Source organism: Cryptomeria japonica, chromosome 6 (genome assembly GCF_030272615.1).
Source record: "Cryptomeria japonica chromosome 6, Sugi_1.0, whole genome shotgun sequence".
In the NCBI taxonomy this organism is placed as follows: Eukaryota; Viridiplantae; Streptophyta; class Pinopsida; order Cupressales; family Cupressaceae; genus Cryptomeria; species Cryptomeria japonica.
In genome coordinates, this window is record NC_081410.1 from 114,251,919 (window position 1) to 114,265,722 (window position 13,804).

The following is a 13,804-nucleotide window of genomic DNA, read 5'->3' on the forward strand; positions in this document are numbered from 1 at the left end:
AATACCTACAAATTTCGTAAAAAATCCACCAAAAATCCTTGTATGAATCCGTACAGCTTCCTTTGGCACAATCCTCTATGTGTCTTAAGTATAATTCGTCACTGCCACAGTTTGTGGAATTCATGCGCTTACCGATTTCGAGAATTTTCAAAACCCAAGCTTTGAAACTATATTAGGGAAAGTAATAACAGAGAGAATGATTACCAAGATATTTGTTATTAACAAAGGAGCAAAAGTCTCCTAAAATAAGAGTTACAAATGATTTATCTGATAAGGACAACATCAACGACTAAGAAAGCAAATGACAACTAAAAGACTAAAGAATATTTCTAAAGTCTATCCTAACAACTTAATTGACCATTATAAACTAATATTACAATATTACTTTCATAATTCTGTGTTAGATAATATCATCATATATATAAGCTGGGGGAAGCCATTTATTAGGTGAGTTCCATATCCTTGTTTTTGGTCAATTTTATATTGATGAAATTTCTGTGAACTTTGAAATTAGAAAGTTGGTTTCTTTGTCTTTAAAGCTGATTCTTGCTCGAAGAATACCATCCCACGCTTCAGGCTCTGCAACAACTATGGTGTTGTTATTTGTTTACGATGATGCTTCTTTAATTAATTTATTTTTCTGAACCTGTTTTGAGCTTTTTATAATTGATAATGTGGGTGGTAGTTTTGAGTAGTTCTCTCACAAGTATTTCAATATTTTATACAGCTTTGTTCTAGGTTTCCTTAAATATGCTACGCGCCTTTTGTATTATTTCCTCTGCATTATGAAATATTTTTATTAATTCAGGATGTGATCTGAATTGAACCACAGAATATTTTGAATTCAGTGCAATTGATGACATTAATTGCACATACTAATTTGTATGACCAAGTTATGCAATCTAAGAGAATCAGTCATTTCTAAGAAACTATTTAGCAAGAACAAAGAAATGTAGGTCAAATCCAGAATAAATAGAGGATGCAGAGAGGTTCTAAGGTGATCTGAACACCCAGGAGATATGAGCAGCTGAAAATAATTGATGCTTGTTGGGCTTGGCTTAATACAAATATGTAAGACAAACATGGGTTTGGCTAAAGATAAACAGGCACACCAGAAAATGGGTTATACAAAAAAGTTCATACTTATTTAAACCTTAAACCTGTCCATGTAAGAGAAATTGGCAGACCCAGATGAATCCTTGGCAGCTCAAGTGCTTGGAAAATTATTTTTTCTGAAGGCTTTTGCTAATTGGGATCTGTATTCAGTCCGTTTTATGAGTTCGTGTATAAATACACCACTTGAGGGTCATACAATTCATCTTAGATACAGTGTTTTGGAGTTTCAACATGTATGTGCGTTTGAGTAGAATTGGAGAATAAATTGTGGAAGCAATTTAGAATACAAGGCAATCTTAGGGGCCTTGGAAAGTGTTGTCAAATCCCACCTTAAGAAGATGGATTATATTGCAAATTTTGCATGGAGATGGTGGCACAAGGAGGTAGAATCCTAATGGTTTGGTCCTTGGAGTTTTCTCGGATCAGGTTTCTTCAGTATAATCTCATGTTATTTCTGTTCTTGCATGTTTTATTTCTTGCTTGCTTGCAGCTCATATATGCAACTGCTTACATCAAGGCAATACACTATTCTCTTAAGTAAAGTACTTAGAGAATGACAAACATAATTCTCTAAGATAATTATGTACAAGCTAAGATTCTTTTTGATGAGTTAGCTGTGGAGTATCCATTCAAAACATGGATCAGAATGCACCAGAACTGTAAGGTCTATTGCTGTCTTGTTTTGTAGTCTGCCTCTTTTCTTTTTCCTTCTTTTTCTGGAGGAGTGCCACTGAGTTTTTGTACTTCTGGAACATTTGAGATTTTCCGTTAGAGACATGATTGCTATCATATTCTTTGGAGTGACCTACTTTTACACACCCTCAGTCATTTCTGATGTTCCCACCTATCAAATATGACCAAGCAATGCATTAGTTGTTTAGTCTTATCTGTGAAGCTCCCTTGTACATGATAATTACAACAGCCTGTTATCATTAAGATTGGCAGCTACTCGGGCTTGTCAGTTTGCAATTTTATCATTTCCGCTAGTTGTGTTTGAGGTTAACATTTAACCCTTATCTGTGTATTCAACTGTTATATCTGGTAGTTTCCAACCATAACTATTTCTGACGTCTTTTATAATATTGACAGTAGCAGATGAGAGCCTTTCAATTAAGAGGCTCATCAAATCTCTTGAGAAACCTGTTTACAGGCCTTGAAGAATTGGTAATTCTTGAAGCCCAAATGTTAGAATTCATTCCTTAGCCCTTATTCTGCAAGTATATTGCAACTCTATCATCTGCTCATGTTTGTGTTTTGAACTTTTAAGGCTTTGTGATAACAACACGCATTGATTTTCACATATCTGTTTGCTCTTTCTTTTCTCTCATTTCTGTCCTTAAGCAGGAGATGGTGTTACCAACCTCAATGACTTTATTTTCACGTTTTAGTGCTAGTGGTAATATCATATATCTAGAAATTGCCATGCTCATTCCTTTTGTTACTTTATGAATTTCTGTAACCTGGGTTTTGACTTTGAGTTGTTTATGCATTGTTTTTAAAAAACATGGATATGAGATTTTGCTATTCCCTCATCAAATCAATCATTTTTTTCTTTGTTTTCTGATTAACATAATTGCTGGGTTCCACATCACAATCTCAATCAGGATGTCTGGATGAAATTCATATTGATCTGTCATCTGTAAGGGAATACTTTGATAATGATTTCTCACATGAGCTTTTGTTTGTATTGGAATTGAAATGCTTTATTTGGATCTGATATATGCAACAGGTTGTTGCAAGCTGCTTGTCTTCACTTCAAGAAATCTTAACATTGGAAGGGAGTGCTTCAGAAGAAGCATCCAAAGAGAGGGAACTACTTCTTAGCAAGCCAGTTATCTATTTCCTTTTGAACAGGTATAATTCATCTATTCAGTTGTAAAGAGTTTCTTTGATTGTGATTGGATTTACATATCCTTCTTGCAAGAAAAAACTTGAGATGAAGTTGAGGTGTGTCCTTAGGATGTTATACCATTTATGTTTTCAAGATTGAAGGCTTGAGGAAATATGCAGAATTTTCCTGGTATTGGACTTGTATGTGGTACTATGCATAGAGGAACACATTGGAACAGTGTTGTGAAATACCTTTTGAGAAACTTGATAGTACAACATGAACATTTGGTGTGTTGAGGATAAATACAAAAGGAAAGGTACTGAACACAACAAATATGATACAAAATAGCAATACAAAAGATTCAAACATAGCAATTGACTATCACAAATCAGAGGGTTAAATTTTGTTAGTTGTGCTTGAAGTTTAGCTACATGTGATGCTATTTTGTTTTCGTTTATGTTGTAGTTGACACCATTGTGTTTGACTTAACTTAAATGTTTGGAATCAGTTAGAGGGAAGAAAATATGTAGATGATGACTGCATATCCCTTGATGTTCAGATTTAACTGGGAGATAAGGATAGGGTAATGAGTTGGTAAGTTGAGCTTTTGTGAAAACAATGCATCTTCTTTTCCTATTGAAATATGTATATAAATATTAAATTCAAAGTATAGCAGTAATATAGGGTCTTTTGGGAAAAACTGTTTCCTTTGGTGCACGCTCATCATCCAATGATCTTTATGTTGCACAGTTTTGTTATTGATCCTATTTTATGTATACTGATTTGATACTAGCATGTTGGCTTTGAGTGCTGACCTGCATTTTAATTCTTTGATATTTCATCCAACTTAGCCTCCTACATCCAAAGATTCCAAACTCTGTTATAAAATTCAAGACACTAGTTGACAAGATCATGGCTACCAATCAGGACCCATTGATATTAGAGCTGTTATAAAACTTCCCTCTTTTATGAGAATTCCATTGTTGGTTCAACAAAACATTGTTTCAAACACTTACCTTACCAAAAGTACATGCAAACAATGCATATGGGTCTACTTTAGAGCAGTGTATTTCACTGAATAAGTCTGTCACTAACATCTGGATATGGCTAGTCTATACAAGTGTTTACATTCCTCAAAACTGGCATGCAATTTGAGTTTTGCGCTATCCAAAGGTTGTCTTAAACACCAGTTCCAAGATTGTCATAGAATGTTTAATGCATATGAGACAGAAGATTTTAGCTGATTGACACGTCATTGTCAAAGGCATTCTTTTCATTGTACACACTGCTACTTTAACTGGATGATCTAACCTACCACCTACTCCATCTTTATGGAAAACAAGGAGCACTGGCCTCCTCTCAACCCTGAGGAAGGGATTAACATTTTTCATGCCTATGTTGGTGTACAAGCTCTCACTAATGATATTAATGACAAGCTGATGCCATTTTTTTCAGATATGAAATCTAACAAGGACTCCAACAGCTTACAGTTTTGCTGGGAAAATAGATTTATTTGAAAAGTGCAGCAGATTCAATAGGAGTGACAAAGTTGATGTTTCAAGTTTACAAGGCAAAATTATTTATCACATGGATTATAGAAGAAGCTCTAAATTGCTTGAGGAGGCTATTAATACTGCTCTGCTTTTTTCTCTTCTCAATTGTTTATATTCAAGCATCAAACCTTCAAGGACTTATAATTGGAAAAGTAAAAACCTTGTTTTCCCTTCTTTTTCTTCAATGAGTTCTGCTGATATGAACACCCAATAGTCTGAGAATGAGGGCAAGATGTCATCCCTTTCTGCATAGTTGCTACCATAATATGGTGAACAACAATTATGGTGCTATTTGTCATGGGGCTAGACTGACCTGCTGCCCAAACAAGCTTTTTCCTTCCTTTGGAGGTCCAACCTGTTGTGACCATTTCACACATCGCCCCATTGCAAATGGGGACCCCCTTTTTTCGCTCGCTTTTCGCTTCGCTTTTAGGATTTTGTTAGTCAGTCAGTTGTCTGGATTTAGGGTTAAGCCTTAGGGTTTTAATTAACGTCTTTTCAAGCCAGAATCCAGTCAGTTTTGAGAGCTTTTGAGCTTCCTTTTCTAGGATGCAAACTTTGAATGCAATGATTTCGCCAAAATGGTCTATTTTCAATTGGAATTTTGAATGCAGAGCTTAAATTTGTCTAAGTATTGAAGGTGAAATGTGAATTTTTGTCCAATTGAATATTTTTGACCAAATTTTGACTTTTTTTGATTTTTGATCCCGGGCATTGAGAATGATTTGTTTTCGCCTCGTGAATTGATTAAACTTGTAAAATCATGTTATTTTGGCCTGTAGGAGCAAAATCGCTCCTGTCCCTCAGTGAAGGACGGGAGCTCGTTTTCAAATATCTTACTATTCCTGCAGAGTCAAGATGAATTTCGAATTTTAAGTGATGGCGAAAGGCGAGATCTTTCCATTGAATATAAATTGAAGATTTTCATGAACACAGAAATGCCTCCAGGAGCAAAATCGCTCCTGTCCCTCAGTGAAGGACCGGAGCTACAAATCAAATTTTGTTTTGTCCTTGCAAGATTTTGACGACTTGACGACTTGAAGATGTCTAAGGGAAGGTGTTTTATCATATGAATATAACTTGAAGAGCAAACATGAAGAAAAATGGTCCAGAATGCTAAAATTGCTCCTGTCCCTCAGGAAGGGACCAGGGCGAAGTACATTATAGCTCCCGTCCCTCTCCAAGGGACCAGAGCGATATTCTTCATAGGACAAAATTCAGGCAAAGATCAAGGCAAGTTTGTGTTTGATGGCAAGGAAAACGATGAAATGAACTCATTGAAGACAAATTGAAGATTTTGAAACGTCAGCAAGGACCCAAAATGCCTAGTTCGCTCCTGTCCCTCAGGAAGGGACCAGAGCGATTTTTGTTATGCATGATTTTCTTGTCCAGTTTCAATCGATCCCAAGGCATGGATGAATGGAAGGGCGCATTACGAACCCGTTGAATATAACTTTGAAGGTGATAAAGTGAAATGAAGACCACAAGAGCTAGAATCGCTCCTGTCCCTCTCCAAGGGACCAGGGCGATATGATGGTGATCTTGCTTCTTATTCAAGTTTAAAACTGTTCCTCCAAGATCAAGACCTCCCAAGATGAGGAACAAGGAGGCAAGGACGTTTCAAGGCATTTCAATCAAGCACAAGTTACCAAGGTCATCACATTGAAGGAATTTGCACTCTAAGACCCAGTTCGCTCCTGTCCCTCAGGAAGGGACCAGAGCGATATTTCCATAAAGACATGAATTTCAAAAGACAAGCAAGTGTCAAGCTACCAAGAGAATCAAAGGGACGTCATTTCACGCATTGAAGATAATTGCAAGTTGAAGAAAACAAGAACAAGCTCACAATGTTGAACTTCGCTCCTGTCCCTCAAGAAGGGACCAGAGCGATATTGGGTATATTGATCAATTTATGCAAAAATGACGTTAAGACAAGGCTTCACGAGGTCATACAAGGTTCAAGGCGTCTTTTGAAGGTGATATATCAAAGTTTGGAACGTCCAAATGTTGTCAAACAAGCTAAAAAGCTCATATCGCTCCTGTCCTTTGGACAAGGACCAAAGCGATTTCATCAAAAACACTCATACTCCTTCAAAGTCAAGACAAGGCGAGGATGGACAAGGTAAAAGGCGCTATTTGGAAGGCAATAAACGATGAACAAAGGTTAGATGTTTACGAATCTAAGCTAGGACATGGAGATCGCTCCTGTCCCTCTCCAAGGGACAAGGGCGATGTTAGCCAAAACACATGATATCCTTTGAAAATCACGTTAAGATAAAGACACACAAGGTTTTAAATTGCATTTGGAAGATGATACAAGGAAAGTTCATATCAAGATGGAGAATTTCAAGCAAAAACCTTAGGATCGCTCCTGTCCCTCTCCAAGGGACAAGGGCGATGATACATCCAAAGCCACTTATGCGCACGTGTAAGGCGATCTAACTTGAAGGACCAGACAAAATTGGTGATTTGAACGTGGAAATGAAGAAGTTGAACGTCAAAAATGCAAAAAATCATGACAAAAATGGTGAATCGCTCCTGTCCCTCTCCAAGGGACCAGGGCGATGAGGTATGTCTACTCCATTTTCAAAATTTGGCGCTCAAATGAACATTTTAAATTTACCTTAAATGCTAAGATCGATGAGTTTGAAAATCCTATTAAATTAGCATTTAAAAAAGTTGCGTTTGGCATTTATTAATTATTTTGCCTTGTTTAAAAATCGAAATTTATTAATTAAAAATCAAAGGCATTTAATAATTAATTAATTAAAAAAGATAAAAAAAATCGAATGGAGCGCTTTAACATGGAGGTCAGCCTTTATTATCTAATTAAAATCGTTTAAAAATTGATTTATATCACCAAGTCGGCCTTAATGAATGGAAGAGGTGAGCGCTATAAAAGGAGAGTGAAAACTATCATTTTTACATCATTATTTTATCATTCAAGTGCGAGCTTTCATCCCAATCAAAGGTGGCGCGAAATTGTGTTTGAAGAAGTGCTAATATCATCCAAAGGTGGCGCTAATACTTCCAAGGTGGTGCGATATTTGAAGATCACGTCAAGGACAAAGGTGGCGAAATTGATTTCTTGAGGAGATCACGTTGAAGATCATCTATACCTCAATTTTGCCTAGGCGAATTTTGTTCTTTTTGCATTCTAGAGTTAGCTCTCTATTGAGGTATGGCGATTTGATTTTATTGTTTTATTTATTCATCGTCATATTTTAAATTTTGAGTTATTTTAAATTTTGAATTCCTAGCTCAATCGTTTTATTTTAGGAAATGATAACTCAAAGACTTATCATGAAGTTTCCTAAAATTTATCCTCTAATCTATGTTATTTATTGCAAAATCTAGCTTCTCATTATGAAATGTTGTGTAGGTATGGCGACCCCGAAGGCGGGAGCATCCACCAGTCGTTCAGCTCTCATGAAAGAAGATCAGAAGACCGAAGAAGTGGAGACCAAGATCGTGTCGAAGTGGAGCCACATTGGAGATACAAACTTAGGCAACTTTAGCTCGAAGAAGTTTCGAGAGGTCCCTTACATTGGCAAGCCATCACCTGTCGCCCGGAGAATAATCGAGAGTGGCATCATTAAGGCGGCCGGCTTTCCTCCAGCTGTTCAGTGCCATGAGTTGATGATTGAATGTGCTCGTCACTATGATCCACAGTCCAGAACGATAGTGTCCAATGAGGGAAACACTTTGGCATACCTTTCAGAGGAAGCTATAAGTGAAGCTTTCCATCTTCCAGAGCACAGGGACATGATATACAAGAGCATAGAAGGAGCCAGATCAATGTACGAAGATGATCCAGATGCTTGTCTAAGCATTATCAATAAGAACTGGCTACTCAAAAGCCGTCCCCGTCTGAGCAAGGTCCCGAACACACCGCACAGGATTGATTTCCAGGAGGAGTACAGAGACTTAATTACCATGCTCAACCGAGTTACAGGAGCCCCTCATGCCTTCTATTTTGAGAAGTGGATGTTTTACTTCATCCAGGTGATTGTTCAAGGGAAAGGTACGATACATTGGGCTAGGATGATTAGCCATTGCTTGGACGTACAGTTGAGGAGACTCAAGGCTACTAAGTCCTTCCACATGAGTTCATATGTCATCTATGCCTTGATCAGGAGCGTTGAGTACGCAGGACTACCTCACAGAGGAGTGATTGGAAGAGGACCCGGCGAGGTCAGAGCTTGTGATTCCTATGCCTACTTGCATCATCCGCCAGGGAGCAACTATAAGTTGGTTAACGATACTTTCACGATGAACATCACCAGGACGTTGCAAGGTGGGATTCACAACAGGTTATCTCAGGATGCCCAGGAATTCATAAAGAGGTACGGTGCTTGGTTCATTCAGTTTCCCAAGTTCACTTATATTAGAGTGCATGGATGTCCTTTACCTCCATACATGTTGCCGAGATATCCGACAGACAGAATTGTGTTACTTGAAGTAACAAGACAGTTGGCAGCATATGTGAAGGCATTCAGACACAAACATCAGAATGGAGTTCCAGTACCTATCATTTTGGGTAATTCAGTTGAGGTATGTCCTAATGCTTTAGCTATGGATGACGCAGAGAAGGAGTTAGCCTTGTATTCTTTTTCATCTTTTGCTTTGAGAGAAAGCTTTGATCCACATGGACATTTAGAGGAGACAGTCGGCAGGAAGTTTAGGCATGAGTACCAGATTGAAGATTTTATGATGAATCTCTTAGATGATCTTGAAGTGAAACGGAAAATGCATTCTAGATTGCCTTTGGATTTCATCAGGAAATGCAGGATTTACAGAGTGGCCGACCAAGCTCAGGACAGTGGCAGACATATCCAGTCTTCCTATGATCGAGAAAGCAAATCAATAAGGTTGGATTGGAATGAGCCCGAGGTCATGGATTTAGATACTTTGATGGCACCAGTCTTGTCTTGTACTCGCAGATGGGTTGACATTCAGCATCAGAAGTTGAGAGAACAAGGCATAGCCATGACTTTCACTTTGGAAGAGAAACCAGCCGAAGGTGAAGCTAGTGTGAGTGAGGGCAATCCTAATCCTAGGAATTCAGGTGAAGGTAACCTTCGATGTGCCAGTGAGGGCAATCTCCATTCAAGAGGTTCGAAGAGGAAAGAGAGACCTGGAAAGAGAGAGTCTTCCAAGAAGAAACAAGAGGCTAACAGAGATCGATCATCCGGTACTTCTTCTAGACCTGAGAAGAGAACAATTCAAGTGGAAGAATCCATGGAGTCGATGGTACAAAACGACAGGCAGGAAGAAGGACAGGCACAGCAAGGATCACCAGATGGATCTCTCCAGGACTATGAGTTAGAAGAAGATAATGAAATGACATCTCCTCCCAGAGAAGAAGAAATAGTGCATAAAGAAATACAAGTTCAAGAGACAAGATCGAATATCCCTGATTGGTTGAAAGAAAGATTGACTAAGGTGATCGTAATAGAGGACGAGGACAATGCAATTGATTTAGAGAGCCTTGTTGGACGCTCACGTGAAGTCACAGAAAAGAAGAAGGCTACCAAGATGTCCAAGATGATTCGAGATGAGACTGGATCCAGAAAACTGCAGATAGCTACACCGGCAGCAGACAAATATGAAGGTGAGATCCTAGCAGAGGAATATGATATACAGACTTTTGAGTTAGGACCATCCACAGCAGAGAAGACTTTAGATGATGCTACCGATTCATTTGAAGCATTGAAAGACAAGCTTAGAGAAGAAATGGAGAAGAATAGAAAGCTTGAGAGAGAGGTCGGTGCATGGAGGACGTATTTCAGTCACATCAATGAACCTTTGGGACGTCAGGATCCAGTTAGATCACCAGTGCAAGCATTGCCGCTTCAATCAATCAATGAAGCAGAAAGATTCAAGAACATGGTCCAACGTACAAGTAATTGGATGGATAGATCTCATACAGTGGCTATGGAGTTTGTAACAAGGATGATGAAGATTATTCATCAAGCTATCCAGATTCTTGAGATGATCCACAATTTGATGATAACAGTAGCTGCATTCGCCCATACCAAGGATGTTATCATTCCTGTCTTGAAAGTTATTAGACACACATCAAGGAAGATTTTAGCGCAGGAGAAGATCTTGGATGGAGAACCTCACAGTTTGTTTCATTGGTCAACCTTACTCCATATGAAGAATGTTTTCTTCGAAGACATCAATACTAGATGTGGCCAAGTTGAGGAGGTGATCAATCCGATCCAGGACAGAGTATTTGAGGTACTTCGTACCATTCTTGGCAGAAGGATCGAGGTCGAGACAGATGTGGATATGTAGGAACTAGAGGATAGAATCAAGATCATCTTTTGCAAGGACGCAAATGTTACAGATGAGCAGTATGATCAGATGTTTGCCACCATGCTCCTGATTGAAAAGACGAAGGAACTTGAACCTTCATGGGACGCAGCTCTTCTAGATGCATTTGATCAGGTCATCCACTTAGAGGAGAGTATGAAGAATCTTCCCGAGATTCCAATTGCAGAAATCGAAGGAATCGTTTCAAGATTCATTGCATATGCTAAGAAAGAGAATTGGAAAGGGAATAAGATTCTAGATGAAAGGTTGTTACAGATGACATGACATCTTATTTCTCATTGGTTTATGTCTCCTAGGTTTTTGTGCCAAATTTAATATTTGGCTATGTATTTAATATTGTTCAGTAAAAAGGAGGCCATTTGTAACAAACCCTAATTAGGGTTTAGGTGTCATGATCTTGACCGTTGATCTACTTTCAATCTGGACCTTTCATTGTAACTGGGGATGCTATTTATACCCCCATTTTTCATTTCATTTGGTAATAGTTAATAGTGTAAAAGTCAATAGTTGATGTAATAGAGAAGAGAGATTAGAGTTAGAAGCAATTTTATTTTGTAGCAAGATTGAGTTTGAAGAGAGAAATTCAAGCAATTGTTGTATATGATGACTTGGAAATCAATAAAATATTGAAGTTATGGTGTTTTGTTGCAACTTTCTTAAGTTATCTTCATGGTTGTTTAACTTACTTGAATCATGCTCAATCAAAGTAGCTTGTTAATTTGAAGGACATTGTGTGAGACTTGATCTTTGGTAGGATTCGTAATCCAAACCACTAGCTTCTTGCTGATTGTAGGAACGCCTTGCGTGGTCGACTGGAGAATACTTTGAATCCCTTAATCTTCAATCATTATTGCATCTTGGGTATGTACCTTCGTGGTAGTGTCCTTGATCTTTGATGCATTGAATATCATTTTATTACCTTAGAAGATCGCACTAATTTCAATTGAGTTGTTATCTTATGGCAAAATTGAAGTTGGTTGAATCTTGCCAAGTCTTGTCCATACTAAGTCATCCTTAGGGTTGGATTAGATTAGACCTCTTTCAAACCCTACTCTTTTTTTGTTATTTTTGAAAAGTTTCTTAAGTTTAGTAAAATCTTGAGCTTTCGGAATACGTAAGGCCCCTTGGAGGAAACAGCAAATCACATCATACCGCTGGAAGCTTGTCCACACGTAGAGACCCTACTAAAAGAACCTTGGAGTCTACCTAATTGATCCTTTACGCGAATCTTCAGCAGTTAGAGACTATTTTCTCAAGAGAGGATAAGATGCCTATTGGTATTTTATTCTGTGTATGATGGTGTACAAAATACACGTCAACAGAATTGGCGCTAGAAGGAGGGCCCTTTAGTTTCCGAAAGTCCGAAAGTCCGAAGATTTTGAAAAGGAACACATTGCAAGAGTGATCATGAAGTACGATGGTGTTGCCACATGAAGGATTGAATCAAGTAGTGCAACCAAATTTGCAGATAGGTAACACTCAAGAAGATATCATTTCAGGGTTGAATCAAGTAGCGTGGAACGCAAGGAGAAGTCAAGTTGAGTATAGCAGAGTCAGAGTTATTTTGGAACAAGAGGAAGATAGAGCCGAAGAACATCGAAGGGTCATAGCTAGAGAACTTCGCAATCAAAGGAACCCACAATAATCTTCACAAGATTTCACGCTGGATCGCATTGGTTCATTCTCGCCCGAGAAACATCAAAGGTTGTTGAGGTCCACACCAGGCATCAAGGATCTAAGTGAACTTCAGTTTACTTCCAAAGCAAAGCGAGTTAAAAGAGAAGACACTCCCAAAGAGTTCGAATTAAGATTGGAAGGATCTCCTGAGTCATCACAAATTCTTCAAGAGCAAGTACAAGCGGCGATCCAATCCAGTATCCAGGCAATTTCTCAAACAAAAGGCCAAGCTAGTTCATCAAGTTCAGCTTCAAAAGGTACGATGGCTCAACGTGCTCCACCTCCACCTCCTCCTCCGCATATACTTAATGGTGCGACTTGGCTAGTCAACAATCCATCACCGTTGGAATTCGCAATTTATCATGATATGCCGAAGAATCCAGAGCACTTTTGTTCCAAGTTCAATGTCAGTGATTTCCATCGCACAGCAGAAGATCATATCAAGATGTTCGAGGACCTTCTTCGCAACAGACAAATTGAATATGGAGATGTAGCATGTAGGCTTTTTCCCTACTCATTGGGAGAAGAGGCATATTTTTGGTTCATTCATTTGCCTACAGGGTCCATCAGGACTTGGGACGCGATGAAAGATGCATTCATTGCTAAATTTGGTATCCCAACTACACCAGCTGAGTTATATAGACAATTTGTGGAGGTTCGAAGAAGAGAGCATGAACCTATTACTTCCTTCAACAACAGATTTCACCGCGCATACACAATGTTGCGTCCTCCTTATCTCATTGCAGATCCAAGAGAAATTTACTATGGAGCCTTAGATCATCTCACAGCTATGTTCGTAAGGACGCATCCTACTCCGAATGATCTAAATGCAGCCTATGCAAAAGCCATTGAAGTAAGTAAGCACATGGGGCAGAATATCACTGGGCCATTACTACACATGGGACCTGTCGCGGCACCGAACCAGATGCAGGCAGTTGGTACGGCCTTGGCCAACCAAGCTCCAGTCATGAATCCAATTCCGCAGGCAACTCATCCGAGCGTACAACCGACAAATCAGTTGGTCCTTCACCCTGGAGCCCCAATTTCTCAAGCTCCACCCGCACAACTTGTGTACTTGCAAAATGCCACAAGCTCGTCAAGGACACAAGAAGAAAAAGACGAAATGAAAGAACTGATTGAACAAGTCAAGAGGCTATCGACCGAGGTGACCCACCTGAGGAACCAGAATAACCAGCTCCAAAGCATGCAGAGGGCCAACCATGGCCAACACACGAACAATCAAAATTTCCAAGGGAACAATAATCAATGATTTAGAAATAACTAT

The 13,804-nt window shown here is 38.8% G+C and overlaps 1 protein-coding gene across 1 annotated transcript in view; it reads left to right on the plus strand.

Moving 5' to 3' along the window:
• LOC131030118 (beta-adaptin-like protein A) overlaps nt 1-13,804 on the plus strand; it is a 163,548-nt gene that overhangs the window by 46,731 nt on the left and 103,013 nt on the right. Inside the window, exon 3 of the mRNA XM_057960804.2 lies at nt 2,846-2,970. Coding sequence (XP_057816787.1) covers nt 2,846-2,970 — 125 coding nt within the window. The remainder of the gene's footprint in view (nt 1-2,845; nt 2,971-13,804) is intronic.